At 40.7% G+C, this 16,957-nt stretch overlaps 1 protein-coding gene across 1 annotated transcript in view; it reads left to right on the plus strand.

Annotated features, from left to right (window-relative positions):
* cntn3b (contactin 3b) overlaps positions 1 to 16,957 on the plus strand; it is a 51,929-nt gene that overhangs the window by 21,466 nt on the left and 13,506 nt on the right. Inside the window, exons 5-16 of the mRNA XM_026346812.1 lie at positions 1,561 to 1,659; positions 3,956 to 4,159; positions 5,845 to 5,947; positions 6,262 to 6,446; positions 6,848 to 6,984; positions 8,271 to 8,400; positions 9,005 to 9,155; positions 11,221 to 11,348; positions 12,052 to 12,227; positions 14,931 to 15,048; positions 15,921 to 16,079; positions 16,220 to 16,369. Of these exons, the coding sequence (XP_026202597.1) occupies positions 1,561 to 1,659; positions 3,956 to 4,159; positions 5,845 to 5,947; positions 6,262 to 6,446; positions 6,848 to 6,984; positions 8,271 to 8,400; positions 9,005 to 9,155; positions 11,221 to 11,348; positions 12,052 to 12,227; positions 14,931 to 15,048; positions 15,921 to 16,079; positions 16,220 to 16,369 (1,740 nt within the window). The remainder of the gene's footprint in view (positions 1 to 1,560; positions 1,660 to 3,955; positions 4,160 to 5,844; positions 5,948 to 6,261; positions 6,447 to 6,847; positions 6,985 to 8,270; positions 8,401 to 9,004; positions 9,156 to 11,220; positions 11,349 to 12,051; positions 12,228 to 14,930; positions 15,049 to 15,920; positions 16,080 to 16,219; positions 16,370 to 16,957) is intronic.

The raw sequence follows: 16,957 nt of genomic DNA on the forward strand, positions 1-16,957 counted from the left end.
CCATTGCGATTAACCAAAGTTATGTGAAAAAACAAATGAAACAAAAACAAACATGTTGTGTTGTGATGCCACTGAAGCAGGTAAAAATAGCTTTGCACAGGAACTCTGTAGGACAAGATATACATGTATGACAGGGGATGTCTCTATGGTGGCGCCTGTGCCCAGACCAATCATCTTCGAGCTGCCACGGTCGCTCTCAGTAATCTCAAGCCCCTCCATTCCTATATGGCAGAGACTGATTCTGCTTACAAAGGAATCACTGCAGCTACAGTGAGTTTGGCCTCTAGCTCTCGGAGTTACAATGTGTGGTCAGTTCACTCCAGTGAAGCCCATTATTCTTCTGCTCAGAGGCCAGAGTGGAGAGAAGTGTATCCCCTCCAGCACTGAGCCCAGCCACAGCTCTACCCTTCTCTGTGCCATTTTGTGCAAACTGGGTGAAGGAATCATCCTTTCCTTGTCCACTAAGTAATTATTAGTACCTCTCTGAGTCACCTCCTGCTGTTTCCAAAAGCATTGCTGTTATAATTATCAACGGCTATGCTGGACGTTTTCATGAGAATGAGAATCTTGCTCCCTAGAATCATAAATGTCTTTAGGAGATGGACTCTGTATTTACTAAGATGGCCTGGGGAGATCAGAAGGATATCGCCTCTGTCTGTATATTTCAAGTCAGCCATCTCCTCCTGTGGCCTCTTCGGTGTCCTGCCGTGACTTGGCTCTGTTTGATTCCACTGCGGTCATCAGAGAGCTGCTCATTAATCTTACCAACACTCTGTCCCACTTCTCTCCATAATCTTCCTTCTCCTAATTTCCCTTATCGGTCACACTGACTTTCTTTTGTTTGTGTTTGGAAGGCTTACTCTAGGCTGTTAGCCAGAGGGTGCAGACAGAGTACAGAGCAGACTGCGGCAGCTTCCCTCCATCAGTCATGAAGCCAGGGGTGGTTTATCATCCCAGGTTTATGTTTTGTCTGCCAGCAACTGCTCATTCATTTGCAGGGGATAGATTGTGCTGAGAGTATTGATGGGGAAGCTAATGCTTTTAAGTGCAAGATTACACCACATTTAATAATGATGTTACTTATTGCTGCTGGCACTGCAAACTGTCATTTGTCATGCACGCTCCCCCATGTTTGTTCAGTCCGCGCAGAGCGCTTCCTGCTCCCCACTGCCCCCTTCATTTTGTCAAATTTCGTCTTAAACTCTTCATCTAAAACGTAGTAATAAAAGGTAAACGTCATCAAGTCTGGTCCAGCTATTTCATCAGCACCCCAGATGCTTTTGGAAGCAACAGAGGCTATCAGGAGGTGTCCCATGGCAATCAATGATGCCCTATTAAAGTCCCGGTGCTCATAAAGTAACATCAAAAACATGCCTCAGTGAATCAGTAAAGGGAGTTTGGGAAGGTTTTTTCCCTATTTTCAGAAGTATCCTGTTTAAAGAAACCCTTGAGAATATAGCCTATATAAAAACATACTTTTTTGCTGTCTGACACATAGTCCTATGTTGGATGAAATTCCATTTTATGGAGCTGCGGTCTAATTTTTATTTGACTCATCAGATCTTGATAACTTCAAAACCCAAACAGTGAGGAGTGCTGTTAACGTCCGTGAGGGCCAAGGGGTGGTGTTGTTGTGTGGACCGCCTGCACACTCTGGAGGTAAGTTTACACATGCCATTTTTGTGCCTGTCATTTCTATTTAAACATGACTCAGAGGAATTACAGTACCTCCACTCATTTCACATGGCAACCTTTGATAAAGGATTACTCCCTTAATCTGTTTTTACACCTATTTATGTGCACACATGTTCTTAATAATCATTCCCTTATGTCATTTATGCAGAATACCACAAATCCCTAATCCCTACTTAGTTATTTTTTCCTTATTCTGACGTTTTGCTAATTAAAGCAATATGTTTCTCAAGTAAGTCTTAAAGGCATAATATGAAATTTTTGTAAATGTTTGTATTTGCTTTCTTAATGATAATTAAATGAAAAGATCAATTCTGTACTTCTCATGTTCCTAAATATGAAACTTCAGCTAAGCTTAGGTTAGCACAGAGTCTAGAAATGCTTATGTTCAAAAAACACCAGGTTGGTTTTATGAGGGATTTTGTGCTGGACTATTTCCTGGGCTAGGTTTCTGTAAAACTTATAATTTTTACACATTTTCCAGAGGGCTAAATAAGAGTATTTGTAGAGAACTACAAATTAATACAATACATAAATAACAAATAAATTCTTATTCTTTAAATGTACTAACAGATGAATTTATTTTTTTATGTTTCCCCTTGTTTCCAGTGTTTATGCAAAACTAGTCAGCTACTGGCTGTAGCCTTGTATTTAGGCACCTCCAAACACTCTTCATGGAGAGGTTAAAAACATCTTCTACTGTATAAATGAGAGGGTACAAAATGAGATAAAGACTGCTCTGCACCCCCCACACTGCAGAAAACTGAGAACATGGACAATGGCTGCTGCCTAGGTTGATACAGTAGCTTGCACATTGGAACAACCAATTTTCTTCACAAGAGAACAGTTTGTAGCTCAGTGCTTTGTACAGCTGGTCTATGGGATAATCGGTCAGAGTACTCTGTGTGAAATACAGTTTGACAGCTTTCCTCTCTGACATAGGCTTATACGCGGTTGGCTGCTGTAACCGTAGCACTATTGTGTTTTCTCACATTTTTTGAAGTGAATGAAAGTTAAGCACTGTAAGCCCGCTGTCCCTTTCTTCCTTCCTCGCCCTGTTGCGCCCACTGACTCTCTCTCTTCTTTTCCACTAGATTCCTCCCCCTCTTTTTCTTTCTCACTCTTGAATTTTGAAAGTATTGATGTGCTTCATAGAATAACCTTGAACTCCACTGAACTTTATCTAACACCTATAAGGCATCCCTTTTGGTTTTTGTTGAGCTTCATTGACTTTAAATGCTGCAAAAGCCTTTCTCTTCCGCTACAACATTCACTGCCGTGTCTCTCAGATATGATATATTATATACATATATATAGATTTTGTTTGCTTGCCTTGTTCCTCACTTGTAAGTCGCTTTGGATAAAAGCGTCTGCTAAATGACTAAATGTAAATGTAAATGTAAATGTAAATATACAATATAATGACAAAAATTGTTTTTGTTGGACTTTTGTACTCAAAGATACATGGACATTTCTATACAGTACTTGTGTCACAAAAATATTTTTTATATTGCTGAAAAACCCTTGTGTTGTATTCCCATTCTTCCCTAGACTTACATTGGCTTAGGAAAATTCTATCACTGTTCATTAGAGCCACATAGTTCAAATGGAAGCTATGCTGACTCTGAACTATGTGACTCCTGCTTGCCTAATCAGAAGGAGCTTTGTATCTGGGTCGCAGCACCCAGCTCGGACATTCAATTCCATTCAAGTACACCTTTTGACTCGGAGCCCCTCATCTCCGAAGTAGTAGATTACACAGAGCATCTCCTCGCCCTTGCAAATCTGTGCAGCTTGCACTTCTCAAAAGGACACGGTAATTCATAACGGCAGGCCTCTCTTTTGTTATGGTAGACCTGCTCCTTGCGAAGGGGCATCACAACATATTCCTGCTTCCGTACATCAATCCATCCATCAATTCGTTTGTGCCTCCCATGAACTAAGTTACTAAGGGACCTGGAAAATGGAGGCCATGTGTCAGGGGAGGGCTACTGACGTGCTGTAATCCATTTTGTTTCGCTCCCTTTCCCTAGGTCTCTTATTTCTTCTGCACCGGTAACTAATACATTTGCCATGTCTTGATATCACTTCCCAAGGAAACTGAGATAAGGGGAGGAAAAGGACATGCTAACATTTTTAAGCCACAGTGGGATATGTTCCTTTCTTTCAGCATGTCTCAACCATAGAGTTCAGTATCAGTATGAGCTTTGACGGTGTTTGGACTATACCTGCACTAAATTTTATGGTTTCTTATTTGTTCCAGAGCTGACATTTGCATGGATCTTCAATGAATACCCTTACTTTGTCCAACAAGACAATCGTCGATTCGTCTCTCAAGAGACTGGAAGTCTGTACATTGCCAAAGTGGAGCCTTCAGATGTAGGAAACTACACCTGTGTGGTGAACAACACAGTAACGAGGGAGAAGGTGCTCAGCTCTCCTACACCGCTTGTCCTCAGAAGTGATGGTAAATACCTTGAAACTTTGCATGTACCATGTCGGGGCATGCACGTCCATTAATATTCAGTCACATTGTTACCTTTAAATCACTCATTATATGAATGAGGACATTTATATAGAGTTAATGTTAGACTGTTATTGACAATAAACCACGTTTTCTAGAAGGCAGTAAAGATTGGCAGTCATCCAGATGAGGTTCTCATGAAACACACCTCATACACCCATAAGGACTAGTTAGGTACAGCCTAACTGGTGGATATGTGAAGTGGTCTTAATCTAGAAAAATACAAATGAATTGTGTCCACGACCATGGCTTCTACATTTCCATCTCTGTTGTTAGGGGTCATTGCCCAACAGGCATCAGTTTGGTGCTTCATCTCCAAAACTTGGTTAAATTTGGTTTAAAGAAAAACATTTATTCTGTCTAAGTCATGTATTGTTAACATTATAGAATATAATTGTAATTTCTCTAGGTAACATTGCTATGGTGATTTTAAATTTGATTATTTTCTATTAATTCAAATGCAGTGAACTACAGGTAACCGCTGCCTCATCTCAATTCAAAGTTTCGAGGGTTGTTGTTGTGTGTTTTGGATATGCTGACAGCTCTGCTCAACAGCTGTCTGTCATTTACACCTGACAACTGCCAAGCAAACTGCTAGCTACCTGTTTGAAACCGTTTTCAGAAATGCACCGGAACCCTGAACTTATCTAGACATTACCCAGAGGAGATATAAAACTCTCTTAACCCAGCTAGCTTCCTAGTACAAACTCCATGTAATGTCCAACTGACCCCATGTGTGAATACAAGAGGGAATAGTCTGGGGAGTACAAGCAAGGAATTGTATTAATGATGTTTTTGCCATGTAACTGGCTCTGCTTTGATGTGCTGTGTTAAAAAGCTCTGGACTAAAGGGGGGCAAACCTTGTAACAACTTTGGATCATTTTGTATAACTCTTCCAAAAAGTATTAATAAGACAATTTGTATCTAAGCCATTAATTTAAAAAGATTTTTTTATTATACAACATTTTTAAATTAATCACAGATGTTTTTATCAACCTAAACCTAAACAATCATATATGCCATTGGTCCCTACCCTTTCATAAAACCCAAATAAAGTTTTTTTCTGAAGTGCGCCCCTATGTCAGCAGGTGTCTGTTGAAACTGCTGTAAGATAAATTTTAATCCAAAATCCAAAACACTCACAAATGCATTTTTTTTACATCAGTGCAAACATCCTATTTATCACCGTCCATAAATTAAACAGTAAATCGATTTTCCTCACTTTGTGTAAGATGCTCACAGCTTTTACAGCTCTCTAAAGTCTTATTGACATTTAATCTGAAAACTTGTGTAGGACCCCAAGTCAGCTTTTGCTGTCAGACTGTGTTGTAATTGGTAATAGTAAAGGGCATGCTAGTATGTGTGCGAAGAAGTCTTTGACCCATTCTAGTGATGTGAATATAAATAAAGTTATAAATGAAGTCAAACTCCCTACAGGTGATAAATCTCTACTACGCATTGCATTTCCCTGATGTGTTCTCTAAATCTTTTATAAGCCACCTCTGTTGTTTACTCCATGTGCATTAAGACTTTTGTGTACCTCTCTGTTACAGCTTTCTCTTTGATCCACTGTTTGTATTAATCACTGATGAAAAAAGCTTGTAATCTATTGTCTCCTCTTTTCTAGGAGTAATGGGTGAATATGAACCCAAAATAGAAGTCCATTTCCCCGATTCAGTTCCAGCTGCGAAGGAATCAGTGGTGAAACTGGAATGCTTCGCTCTGGGAAAGTAAGTCACCCCCATTGTGTGTGTGTGACATAAGCTCTAAGCTCATTCATGCATGAATTAGTGCTACTGAAGATGATTTAAGGATGCACAAGCATAACATTACTCATTCTCAGATTCATCCATCCATAGGAGAGCAGAAATCAAAGTTGTTTTAAGAGCTTCTGAAATCTGAGCAATCGCAGTTTGATTTGCTGGGAACAATAATTCACAAGGCTTTTGCTCCAAGACCCATTCTTCTGTGCTTAATCACACTTTGATCACAGTGATTCAACTGACAGTTGCCATCATGGGAACTTTTTGTTCCTCTTCTGCAGCCCTGTTCCAGAAATAAGCTGGAGGAGAACCAGCGGTGTCCCTTTCCCCAGCAAAGTCAAAATGAAGAATTCAAACGCCGTCCTCGAAATACCTAATTTCCAGCAGGAAGACGCCGGGACGTATGAGTGCATGGCAGAGAATCGCCGGGGCAAAAATGCAGCGCGGGGTCGGATTTCGTTTCATGGTTAGTGGACCATTTCAAATTGAATGACAGTGAACACAAGTATATACGGGAAAGAATGTGTGTCTATGACAGACATCCACATTTGTACAGCAAACATGCAGGTGACCAGCAGATTGAATCTCATTTGTTTGACAGAAAACCCATTAGTCTATAATGTGTGGAGCATTATGTTGCCAAGAAAAAAAAAGAGGATGCCATTCCCAGTTAGCATTCAAATCTGTTTACCAACCTGTAGTTTTTTATTATGCTCATAATCCACTTGTTGAGTATAAACTTTGATGATTAGTTGCAAGACTGCTTGAACGGCTTCATGATTTGTGATACAGTACCACTCTTCGCTAATCCACTGCTTCTATAATTGAAACATGTTTGAAAAGTTAATCCTCCCATTTATTCCAAAGCTAAACCTCACTGGCTCCAGACAATGACGGACACCGCTCTGTCCATCGAGGAAAATCTCTTCTGGGAGTGTAAGGCCAGTGGGAAGCCTAAACCATCCTTCAGCTGGCTGAAGAATGGCGAACAACTGATGGCGGAGGTGTGTTTAATTTCTTAAAGGAGATTTCCACACACTTAAAATAAATAAGGAGCACTGAAGCACTGGCCTTTTTGCTAAAATCTTGTCTCTCTTAGCACAGTTGATGTGCAACAAATTTTTGACTGCGCCTCATGTCTTTTTTTTTTTTTCACAGCTTTCATTTAGCCTGTAATCTTTTTCATTTTGCTGACGTCTTAGCAAGGATAGCAAGTTAGATCTGCTAATTAACAAATCTGAATCAAACAGCGAAAAGAAGATTAATTATGCACTTACTGTACACTGGTGTGGATCAGTTCATGTCCTGGATTATCCACTTCTCATCTTTTTTCCGCTTGCACCACTGCTAGCAGAACTACCGTTCATGAAATGAAAGGAGCACTCCAGTGATTTGTGCTTTCATAAAGTTGGAGGACTCACAAGAGATAGATTTAAAATAAAGACGCTGAGAAAAGCTGACTTGGCATCAACATGTGGATACATTGTCTGGATGATGATATTCATACCACTGGCCTCTGTATATGTAAGCATTCATTTTGTGTTGATCCTTCCCTATTGTAATCTTCATTAAATGTGAGTCACTTTTGGTGACGGACATCTAGTCACATTGAATGGATCAGATAAGATAAGATATCCAGATACAGTTAAGGCCAGGATCAGACAGATCATCAAGCTAATTTTAGAGGTTGGTAATAATGAGTTTGCAAGACTGACCTCACCATGTAACTAATAAACAGGTTTTTTTGAGTAAAATCACTGTAGTGTTCCTTTAAAGATTAGGTTGACTCTGAAGGTTATGCTGTAAGGTGACTTTGTACATCACTAATATATTCTGTTTTACTAAGCCCCCACACTGACTATATGCATCTATAATTAAAAATGCACTGTAAGAAGCCACTCCCCCTGCAGCACTCAGCAACTGTGACTCATTTGGTTAAAAAATAAATAAATAAAAAATAGAAAATTCACTAAGTCATCATCAGCGTTGTCATTATAGTTTTTCCAACTGAACAACCACACAGACTAAATGACTTTTTAATATGCTGCTGGTGCTATTGTCAGCATTGCTCCTTTTCTGTATTTCTGAGATGCAGGTTAGCAGTTTTACCACAGCCTCCTCAGCTTGAACATACGTAGAATGCCACAAGGCCCTTATTGGCTTTTCTTCTCTTTCTCCTCTCCTGCTGTCCTCCTCCCCTCATGGTGCACCAGTAATTGCTGCTGTGCCTTTGGATATAATAGACTGGCCTTGCAATGGATATGCAGAACTGTTTCTCTTTCGTCCGCAGGGCCGGGTACAAATCGAAAACGGGGCCCTTTCTATAGCTGTGTTAAACCTGTCAGACTCCGGGATGTATCAGTGTGTGGCTGAAAACAAACATGGCATTATTTATTCCAGTGCCCAACTAATGGTGTTAGGTAAGATCGCCTCCCTCCTTCTGCTTTTTTCCTGCTTATCTGTCTGTGCGTTTGATCATCTCCTAAGATAAAAACCAGCAGCCCGCTATAGCTCTCCCTTCTCAGTAATCAGTCTGCAGTCTCATTTGATGTCACTATGGGCTCTGCCAGCAAAAATATGAATCTGATGGAGTGTCTCATTTTACTTTGAGTCGTTTCATCATATTGATTTGGATACTACAAACACATTGCTTAGTGGCTTTGTGCATGCTTTCTCATGTAGATGTGGTATTGATTTATTTGCAAAGCTTTGATGACTTCCATCTGAGAAATTCAATTCTGTCTTGATACATGTGGTGACTCTTGGGCGTCCAAATGATGGCTGACGAAATGTGACAATGAGCGTAGATTATGGCTGCAACCTCTGCAAGCTGGAGACATAATAACAGTGGAAGTGTGTAGATGTAGGGTGGGCAGGCAGGTGAGCCCAAGAGACATTTCTGCTGAGTTAATGCTGAGATTTAAAGCTGCTCTCATTGCAATCTGAAGGAGAGTCAATCGCAATACAGATTTAGGCTGCCTACAGTTTTTAATTTCATGTCCTTTCTCTGCTCCACCCACGCAGCCTCCCCTCCCAGTTTCTCCAAAAGTCCGTTAAGGGCCTTGCTAAAAGCTCGCTCAGGCAGTGAAGTCACTCTTGAATGCAAGCCTCAGGCCTCGCCCCCAGCAATTAGCCTGTGGAAGAAAGGAAATGAGATCCTACAGAGAACTGAAAGGTAGGATAAAAAAAAGTGCATATTCCTTGTAACTTTCATTCACATTCACATTCACTGCAAACCCACTTGTTTGAATAGTGTCTTTGGCATTTGTGCAGATGCATAGACGGAAAGGCTAAGAAGGAGGATGAGAGCAGGGCTCCCGCCAGGAAAATTGCACATGGCTAATATACTGTGCGCACTGTTGTGTGCAAATGGCTTGGTGCGAGGAATAAAGATGCTAGCCGGTCGTATCAACACTGCACGCATTAAATATTTAAGAAGAGAAAAAGATTAGCATATGGAGTCACTGCTGAAGGTAAAAGCTTATCTGCTTTTAGATAGACGAAGTACTGTAAGTCCAAAGCTGTTGCACCTGTAATTATCTGAGGCAAAGTGTTCTACTTCATCATGACAAATAGAATTTAATTCATGGAATTACAAGAAGCTGCGAAGACAAAAGCCTTGTTGCGCATTTGAGAGCAGAGACACCTCATTAGACCAGAAAGTCGTGATGCAGAAATGAGCAAACTTCAAGCGGCACTTATAGCAGCATAAAGAGGTGCTTAATTTCGTGTGTTGTCCCCCTCCGCCTGATTTTCTATTGACTACATCAGAAGCTCAAGTTGAGCTACTGAATCGATTTCACACAAAAAAAAAAAAGAACTGATTAAAGGTGGAGAGGTCCAAAAGCAAATCAGAGGCGAGAAATGACACGTTTGAGCAATCCATGCACAGACTTTTCATCATCTCAACTTGAGGGAGAAGAAAAGCTCTGACGGCAACTATACCTCTCTGAAAATCTGTGCACGCACATTGAAATTTTATAGCACACTCGTAGCAGGCAGGTCCTACCGAATAACAACCCAGTGCATTGAATACATGCTTAACCTTGTGCTGTTTGAATCCCTTCGATGCTGCACATTCAAAAAGGAGGTCTAACAGAGAATGGTATGAACAAAGCATCTTGTCAAAACAGCAACGAACGCTCCTTTATTGGCTCCAGACGGCTGTGGGGGTGTGGGGCTTCAGCTATAGCTCCGGAAAATTGGTAAAATTCCCAAGCTGACTGACATTTAGCACGCTGTATGTGAAGCCGGCACAGTCCTTTCAGGTGCTTAACGCTGGATGTATGCACACACTGGATGTGTCCCATGAAATGTCGTGCTGTAAACTGGAGCAGTGTTTTGAAAGTGAAAGCCGTCAGTAAATGCCACATCTGTTTAAGTAAATGTCTGTCCCAAATTATAAAAAACTCTTAGTAGTAGCTTTAGCCCAATATACTGTATGTGGAGATATGTGTGAAATAGCTTCCTCCATATCCTGCTGTCTCTGGTTACTTTTGATAATCCACAAAGCCCACTGTCAGCAGACATTTTTTTTAGTAGAAAATAGCCCCAATGGGAACTGTTTACAGTGAGGTCTGAGATCCAAACATTGCTTCTGGAAAGAATGTGTAGTTTTTCAGTTCTTTGAGCACCACAAAGTGCTGCGACGCAAGCTGTGTTTATTTTTCATTGTTTATTTCTTAAAATGTTTTGATATATTCTACACCAACACTGTTTGATGGTCATTATACACGTCCATTATTATCCAGGACACACATGCATAGATTATTCAGCGTCATAATACAGTATGTATTATAGCATATCTCAGGTTTTTATTCCATGCAGTCACCTCCCAGCATGACAGAGGTTCCTCTCTCACCTTAGCAGTATAAAGCCTGTAAAGCACATTTTATTTATTCAGCAATACTGTTTGTAAAATATCTCTTCATTTAGTAATGTGTCCTCAAGTTTAGCCCACCACTGAGTCAGGGTGGTGGGTCACACCGCCTGCTGCTAACCCACCTCAAACAGTTTCATTTTTGTGCTTTAGAGGGAAGCGCTTTAAAGTACCAGGGTCAAAGTAGTTCTTCAGAGGCTTTTCACAAAAATACAAATCCAGCAAAAACAGCATACAGTAAATTTACTATATGGCGGGGGAAAAAACATGAGGCTATGGAATACAAAATAACAACACATCAGTTTATCTGTACAGGCTCCACATTAGTCAATACAGTAATAAACTGTTCTGCCTCCCTCAGGATCACTCTACTTCCCAATGGAACGTTAAAGATCGCCAACGTCACCAGACAGGACGCTGGCAGCTACACGTGCATCGCTAAGAACCAGTTTGGGACAGCGAGTACAACTGTAAGGCTGCTCATCACTGGTGAGTCCTTCTCTTTTCTTCTCCACCAACAACTTCGTAGAAAGCAAATCACCCTCAATTTACAGTCTGTCAGTCGGACATGGGAATGCCCAAAGTTGGATTGTTTTCTATTCAAGTTATATTGCATGTAATACTTCAAGTTTAGGCAAATGAATATGGCTGGTGTATGTAATGCAAAATTGCAATTACATTATGCATCATCCTTGATTTAATTAAAGGTCATTATTTATAAATGCAGTGACATAACTCGTTCACGTAGCCCTCTGTTGTGTGTGTAGCCACCTGACTTATTTTTCTCATTAGATTCTATTCTTCTCGCACACTGACAGCTGAACCATTTAATGTCATAGAATTTAATTACTGTGACCTTTCCTCAACATACTCTGAGGTCTCCAATCCACAAGAGTCACCAGTGGGAATGTGCTCCCATCTCTGTAATCCTGTTTCAAATGTTTTCTTCCAAATTGAACATAAAGTGCAAACTGGAGATGTCATTAAATGTTGCTAATGGACACGCTTGGAATTTAAGTGCTTATTAAAATCAGGAAAAAAATAAGCACACATCCATGGATAATTTAATGATGGTGACTTGATTTAGCTGTGAATTGGAGCGAGATGGCAGTTGTGTGGGGTCACGGTGGTGTTAAAGGTTCCTGTGGCAGGGATATTAACATGCGTACGCTGTCATCTGTTGTCTGGCCAGAGCACACCAGAATCACCATGAGGCCTACTAACATGGAGATTATTGTTGGCGAGAGCATCGTGCTACCATGCCAGATTGCCTGCGATCCAGCTCTGGATGTCTCTTTCTCATGGGCATTCAACGGCCAGCTCATCGACTTCCAGAGAGACAGCGATCATTTTGAAAGAGTGGGCGGGGTGAGACTTCTCAAGCATTAAACTCAGCTACGTTCTGGCTATTCTGGGATTAATTGGGACATACTGTGTGATGTGCAAGGCTATGCTCTAGTGCCCTGCTGAGGGCTTCTTAGGCACCAATGATACCCAAGAAGAGAAATTTATGCCAAGACTTGTCTATTTGAAAAGTTTCTCTATGGTCAGTAGTGAAAGTATTATCAGGGAGACAGAGATATCTGTTAAGAATCAGTTACATTCTTTCATTCATATGCTGTTAACGCCGCGATCAATGGCACCATCAGGTCAATAATCGAGGTCCTTACCTTTTGAATTGGCTGTGTGAGCTGCCATGCGTTACACTTCTAAAAATATATTGGTGAAATGGCATTTCAGTCGTACAGAGGGTCTTCATTAATAAAGTCTTTATACTTTTCATCCCTTCAACTTCTAATTCCTGTACCTCAAGGGAGAACATTTTCTTATCATCTCCCTCTGCTGTAATTGAATTTGCATACCTATTTATGAATCTTGAGCCCTGAAATAATTAAGTAATGAGCTGGCTGGCATTCACCAAGGGCAGGCCTGCTACCAGTAAATGTTCATTTGAAATCCAAACGCCTTGAAATAATGATAAATGATGACTCTTTGTTGAGTATTTGCTCTTTTTGATGAAGGGCAAAGGCAATTGTTCAGTTGTATTTTATGCACCCTTTTTGCTTTTTATAGTCCCATTTGTCATCCAAGGTCAGTAGTCTGATCGCTACCTTTCACATGTTAAAGACTGACATTGTGTTTGATTGTGGACTGGACATGCCAAATTCACATCTGCGTGAAGGTAAATGGCAATTATGAATGACATTGAAGTGTGCGTAGGTGTATAAGATATACTCTCATAGATAAGGGACTCCCAGTGGTAACACACTTTTAAACTACCAGATGGTGTTAATGTTTTGGCTGATTGGTGAAGTTTTTATAGAATCTGTTTCCCCTGTCCAGAGAGTTTAGCAGCTCCCTGCTCAACAGCTTCTGATGAATTAATTAACATAATTAAAGCAAATCTGCCTCATCACTTCCTTCCTGCCAAAGCTGGGACACCTTTCTCTCGACTGCGAGCTCTCCGGTCGGCCAGGTGGCGGCTGGCATTGGAGAGAAAATCAGACGCTACGAACAACATGTAAAAACTGTCAGGTGAAAAGAGAGGAGCTGAAAGCAAGTACGTGCAATTCGGCTCGGCACTGCTTTGTCAGGTGCTTCAGCGAGGTGAAGATAGAGGGGGGTTCGCAGCCAGTTGCCGCAGAGCGGGGGTCTGTTCACTAGCTGCTGGGGGTGATGAAATCTGCTATGACGGCAGCGAGTCTTACCTGACTCACCCCCAGGGGAGTCGTTTCTAAAGCAACACACTCCTTTTCACGGGATGACATGCTTTGTGACAGGCCACTTTAAGAGGTGACTTTCATGAAGCAGATTCCCATGCACAGTCAAAATGAGAATGTCTGCACATTGCATGTCAGAGTGTGCAAGATGGGTCTAATAATATCTTATATTTCAGTCTGTGACAAATTGCCTGATAGCAACTTTTAGGCACGACAGATTGTGTGAAAAAACAAATACAAGCTTTAGTTATAGTTATGGCAACGTTCTAATAAGACTAATATGGACTAAATGTGTACCAGCATGTTCCTTTTTTATTTAATGTGGCCTTCTCGCTGGTTGGTTTGCACATGTATGTTCTCATTGTGAGCACTGTCTTGTAAACTTCCTATACTAATCATTTTTGCGACACTTTCTTTGGTTACTAAAATACAAATTTAGTCACCATTTTGAAATGATGGCCAAATATTTTGCCAAGTTTTTACACAGTGGGAAAATGTGTTGTCGACTTTTATCTGGGGCATATCAAATTGCACAGTGCAACTATTATTGTTGTTACCAAAGCCTGATATAGGCGATTTATTTTGTGCCAGACAAGCACCAAGTTGTTATACTGGCTGACATGTTCCTTCATCACCATGAACATGGGCACTGTAGCTTATTTTCAGTTAATCCAACTTTCACCATCTGTGCTGTAAATATTAACTATAATACCAAATGTGTGTTCATCTGCAGTTGAAAATAGTTCCCAAATGTTTCTTTTATTATTATTTTATTCTTATCTTATTCTTTTCTTTTCTTCTTATCATTATTATTACGAAAGGGGACATGCTAAGACTTGAGAGACTGACTTATTATCTTATTACTTAAAAATTCTCATTTATGCAGTCACAAACAGTACAACTGTTCGTACACAGGAGGGGAAGTTTACCAATATTTGATGTGATGTTTTAATTTGTTCCCTCATGGTCTCCCACATGATGTATGCTTAAAACAATATTTGCTCTTTACACTGGGAGTTAAATTCACATCTTGCTTGAGCTTATTTAATTATAGAATAATTAGGATTGCCTTGCCAATTAACTAGACTGTGTTTGTTTTGTGTGTTGTGTGTATAGCTGGTAGCTGTTTGTAGGGAGTTTTGGGGGCTGGTTGGTCCAGCAGCGCCTGAAGGACAGCCAACAGCATTATTTGTGCAGACTACATCTGCCACGTCTGTTGTTGTTGTTTGAAAAGATGCAAAAATCAGTGGCCTGGAGACGATGTGATTGTGTAAAGCATTACCACAAAAAGCTGAATGATGAAACATCTCTCATGTCGCCTTATTTTTTAAAAATAACACATGTCTTCCAGAGTATATCAGGTGATCTCATGATTCGTAACATCCAGCTGAATCACGGCGGGAAGTACGTCTGTGTTATTGACACTGATGTGGAGAGCCTGTCCACCTCTGCCATCTTGGTTGTCAAAGGTAAGAGAATCAATTCAAGTTTTGTACATTTGACAATGAATACCCCAATATGTGCTCCTGTAAAATAACAAGCCATTGAAGCATCCATACATGTATTCAAGAAGAAGTTTGACAGAATAAGTGGTGAAAAATCCCAGAGGCTTCCTGTAAATATAAGGTGTAACAAAGTAAAAATGGATGCTACCACAGACAGAATTACAGTCTGCCATCTTCTGTTTACATCATGTAGTGTATGTGCTGCTAAAATGTAAAAAAAACATGCACACACATTCACTGGCATGTGTGACATTGGATCCAGCTAAGGTAGTTTTGGCTCAGTGCAGGGGCTTATCTCTAGTGATTTACATTGGTATTCATGCCCTTAACAAACAGTAATAGCTTTCCCAGGTGCTTGGAGAAGCCAATGTTTATCACAGAAAATGACTATAATTGGCTCATTTACACATCAGCAAAATATCATGGAAAGCATTTGAACAGTGGAACAACAGCAGAGCAAACAGCAGCGACATGGTAAAGCCAGAGCCAGTCACACACACTCTTTCTGTGTCTTTGTGTCTCTCTCTGTATTGACTCTTTGTTTACTCTTCTCACTGGTGTCTCTTCCACCACCTGCAGCCCTTCTTTCCTTTACTCAAAAATGATCCAACTCGGTTGTCACTGCTGGTTGAGCTTGTGTTCCGTAATGGCTTCTTAGCGGTGCACATCACACACATTGTGAGAGACATGTCCCTGAACGCACACACCCTTAATTGAAGGAAGTGTGGTGGCCTTGATATGTAACAAGGTGTGCAGGACTTGAATTTGATGAGGGCAGGCTTCTTCCAATAGGTGATTGCCTCAGTTTCACCCTGCTTGTTGTCCGATTGATTTAGGTCCACCAGGTCCTCCAGACAAAGTAGCAGTGGAGGAGATCACCGACAGCACAGCCCAGCTTTCCTGGACTCCCGGAAGGGACAACGGCAGCCCCATCACTGGCTACATCATCCAGGCACGAACGCCCTTCACTGTGGGCTGGCAGGCTGTTGACACAGGTAGCCTCAAACACTTACCCTGTCCTCCTTGTAGTATTTATAGGGGCTCTTAGATGGGTTTTTATTTATTTATCATTCAATTTGAGATGTGTGTGTGTGCAGCAGCCTGATTTTCTAAGGGTCTAATTTGCACATTGCAGTGCCAGAGGTGGTCAATGGGAACATGCTGACAGCCACAGTGGTGGGTCTGAACGCCTGGGTCGAGTACGAGTTCAGGGTGGTGGCGCGCAATGCCGTAGGCCTGGGAGAGCCCAGTCCATCCTCAGCCAAGACCAGGACAGAGGATACCAGTATGTAAAACTAAACCCCTAACAGCACACCACACACACCGAGAATAAGGCAGAAGAATTTACTGTGATTTTATGATGATTTAACAGGTATTTTGGTATTTATCACCTGAAATGAACAACTGTTTTAACTAGTTTTTATGTACAGTAATGAATAACATACAGTGATAAGAAAGGGTATTTGAAACCTTTGGAGTTTTTTTGGTTTTCTGCATGAATTATTTATAAAACGTTACCTGATCTCCATCTAAGTCAAGAGTATTAATAAATATAATGTGCTTAAATAATTACACAAACAAATTCAGATCATTCATGTCTTTATTGAGAAGAATCATAAAGGACTGATAGTGCTAGTGGAAAAACTATGTGAAACCTTGGACTAATGACCTCCATAAATGTAATTGGAGTCAGGTATAGATTAGAGCTACTACGACTGACAAAAAACACACAAATGTTTTGAGTTTTCTCTGCACAAGAAAAAAAATGCTTAAGTGAACACACCTCAACTAATAGACCTTTTCGAGATTCTATGATCAAGATTTACATTAAACTGGAAAGGGTCATAAAGTGATGTCAAAGACTTTAGGTTTC

The sequence above is a fragment of the Anabas testudineus genome, chromosome 5 (genome assembly GCF_900324465.2).
Source record: "Anabas testudineus chromosome 5, fAnaTes1.2, whole genome shotgun sequence".
Classification (NCBI taxonomy): domain Eukaryota; kingdom Metazoa; phylum Chordata; class Actinopteri; order Anabantiformes; family Anabantidae; genus Anabas; species Anabas testudineus.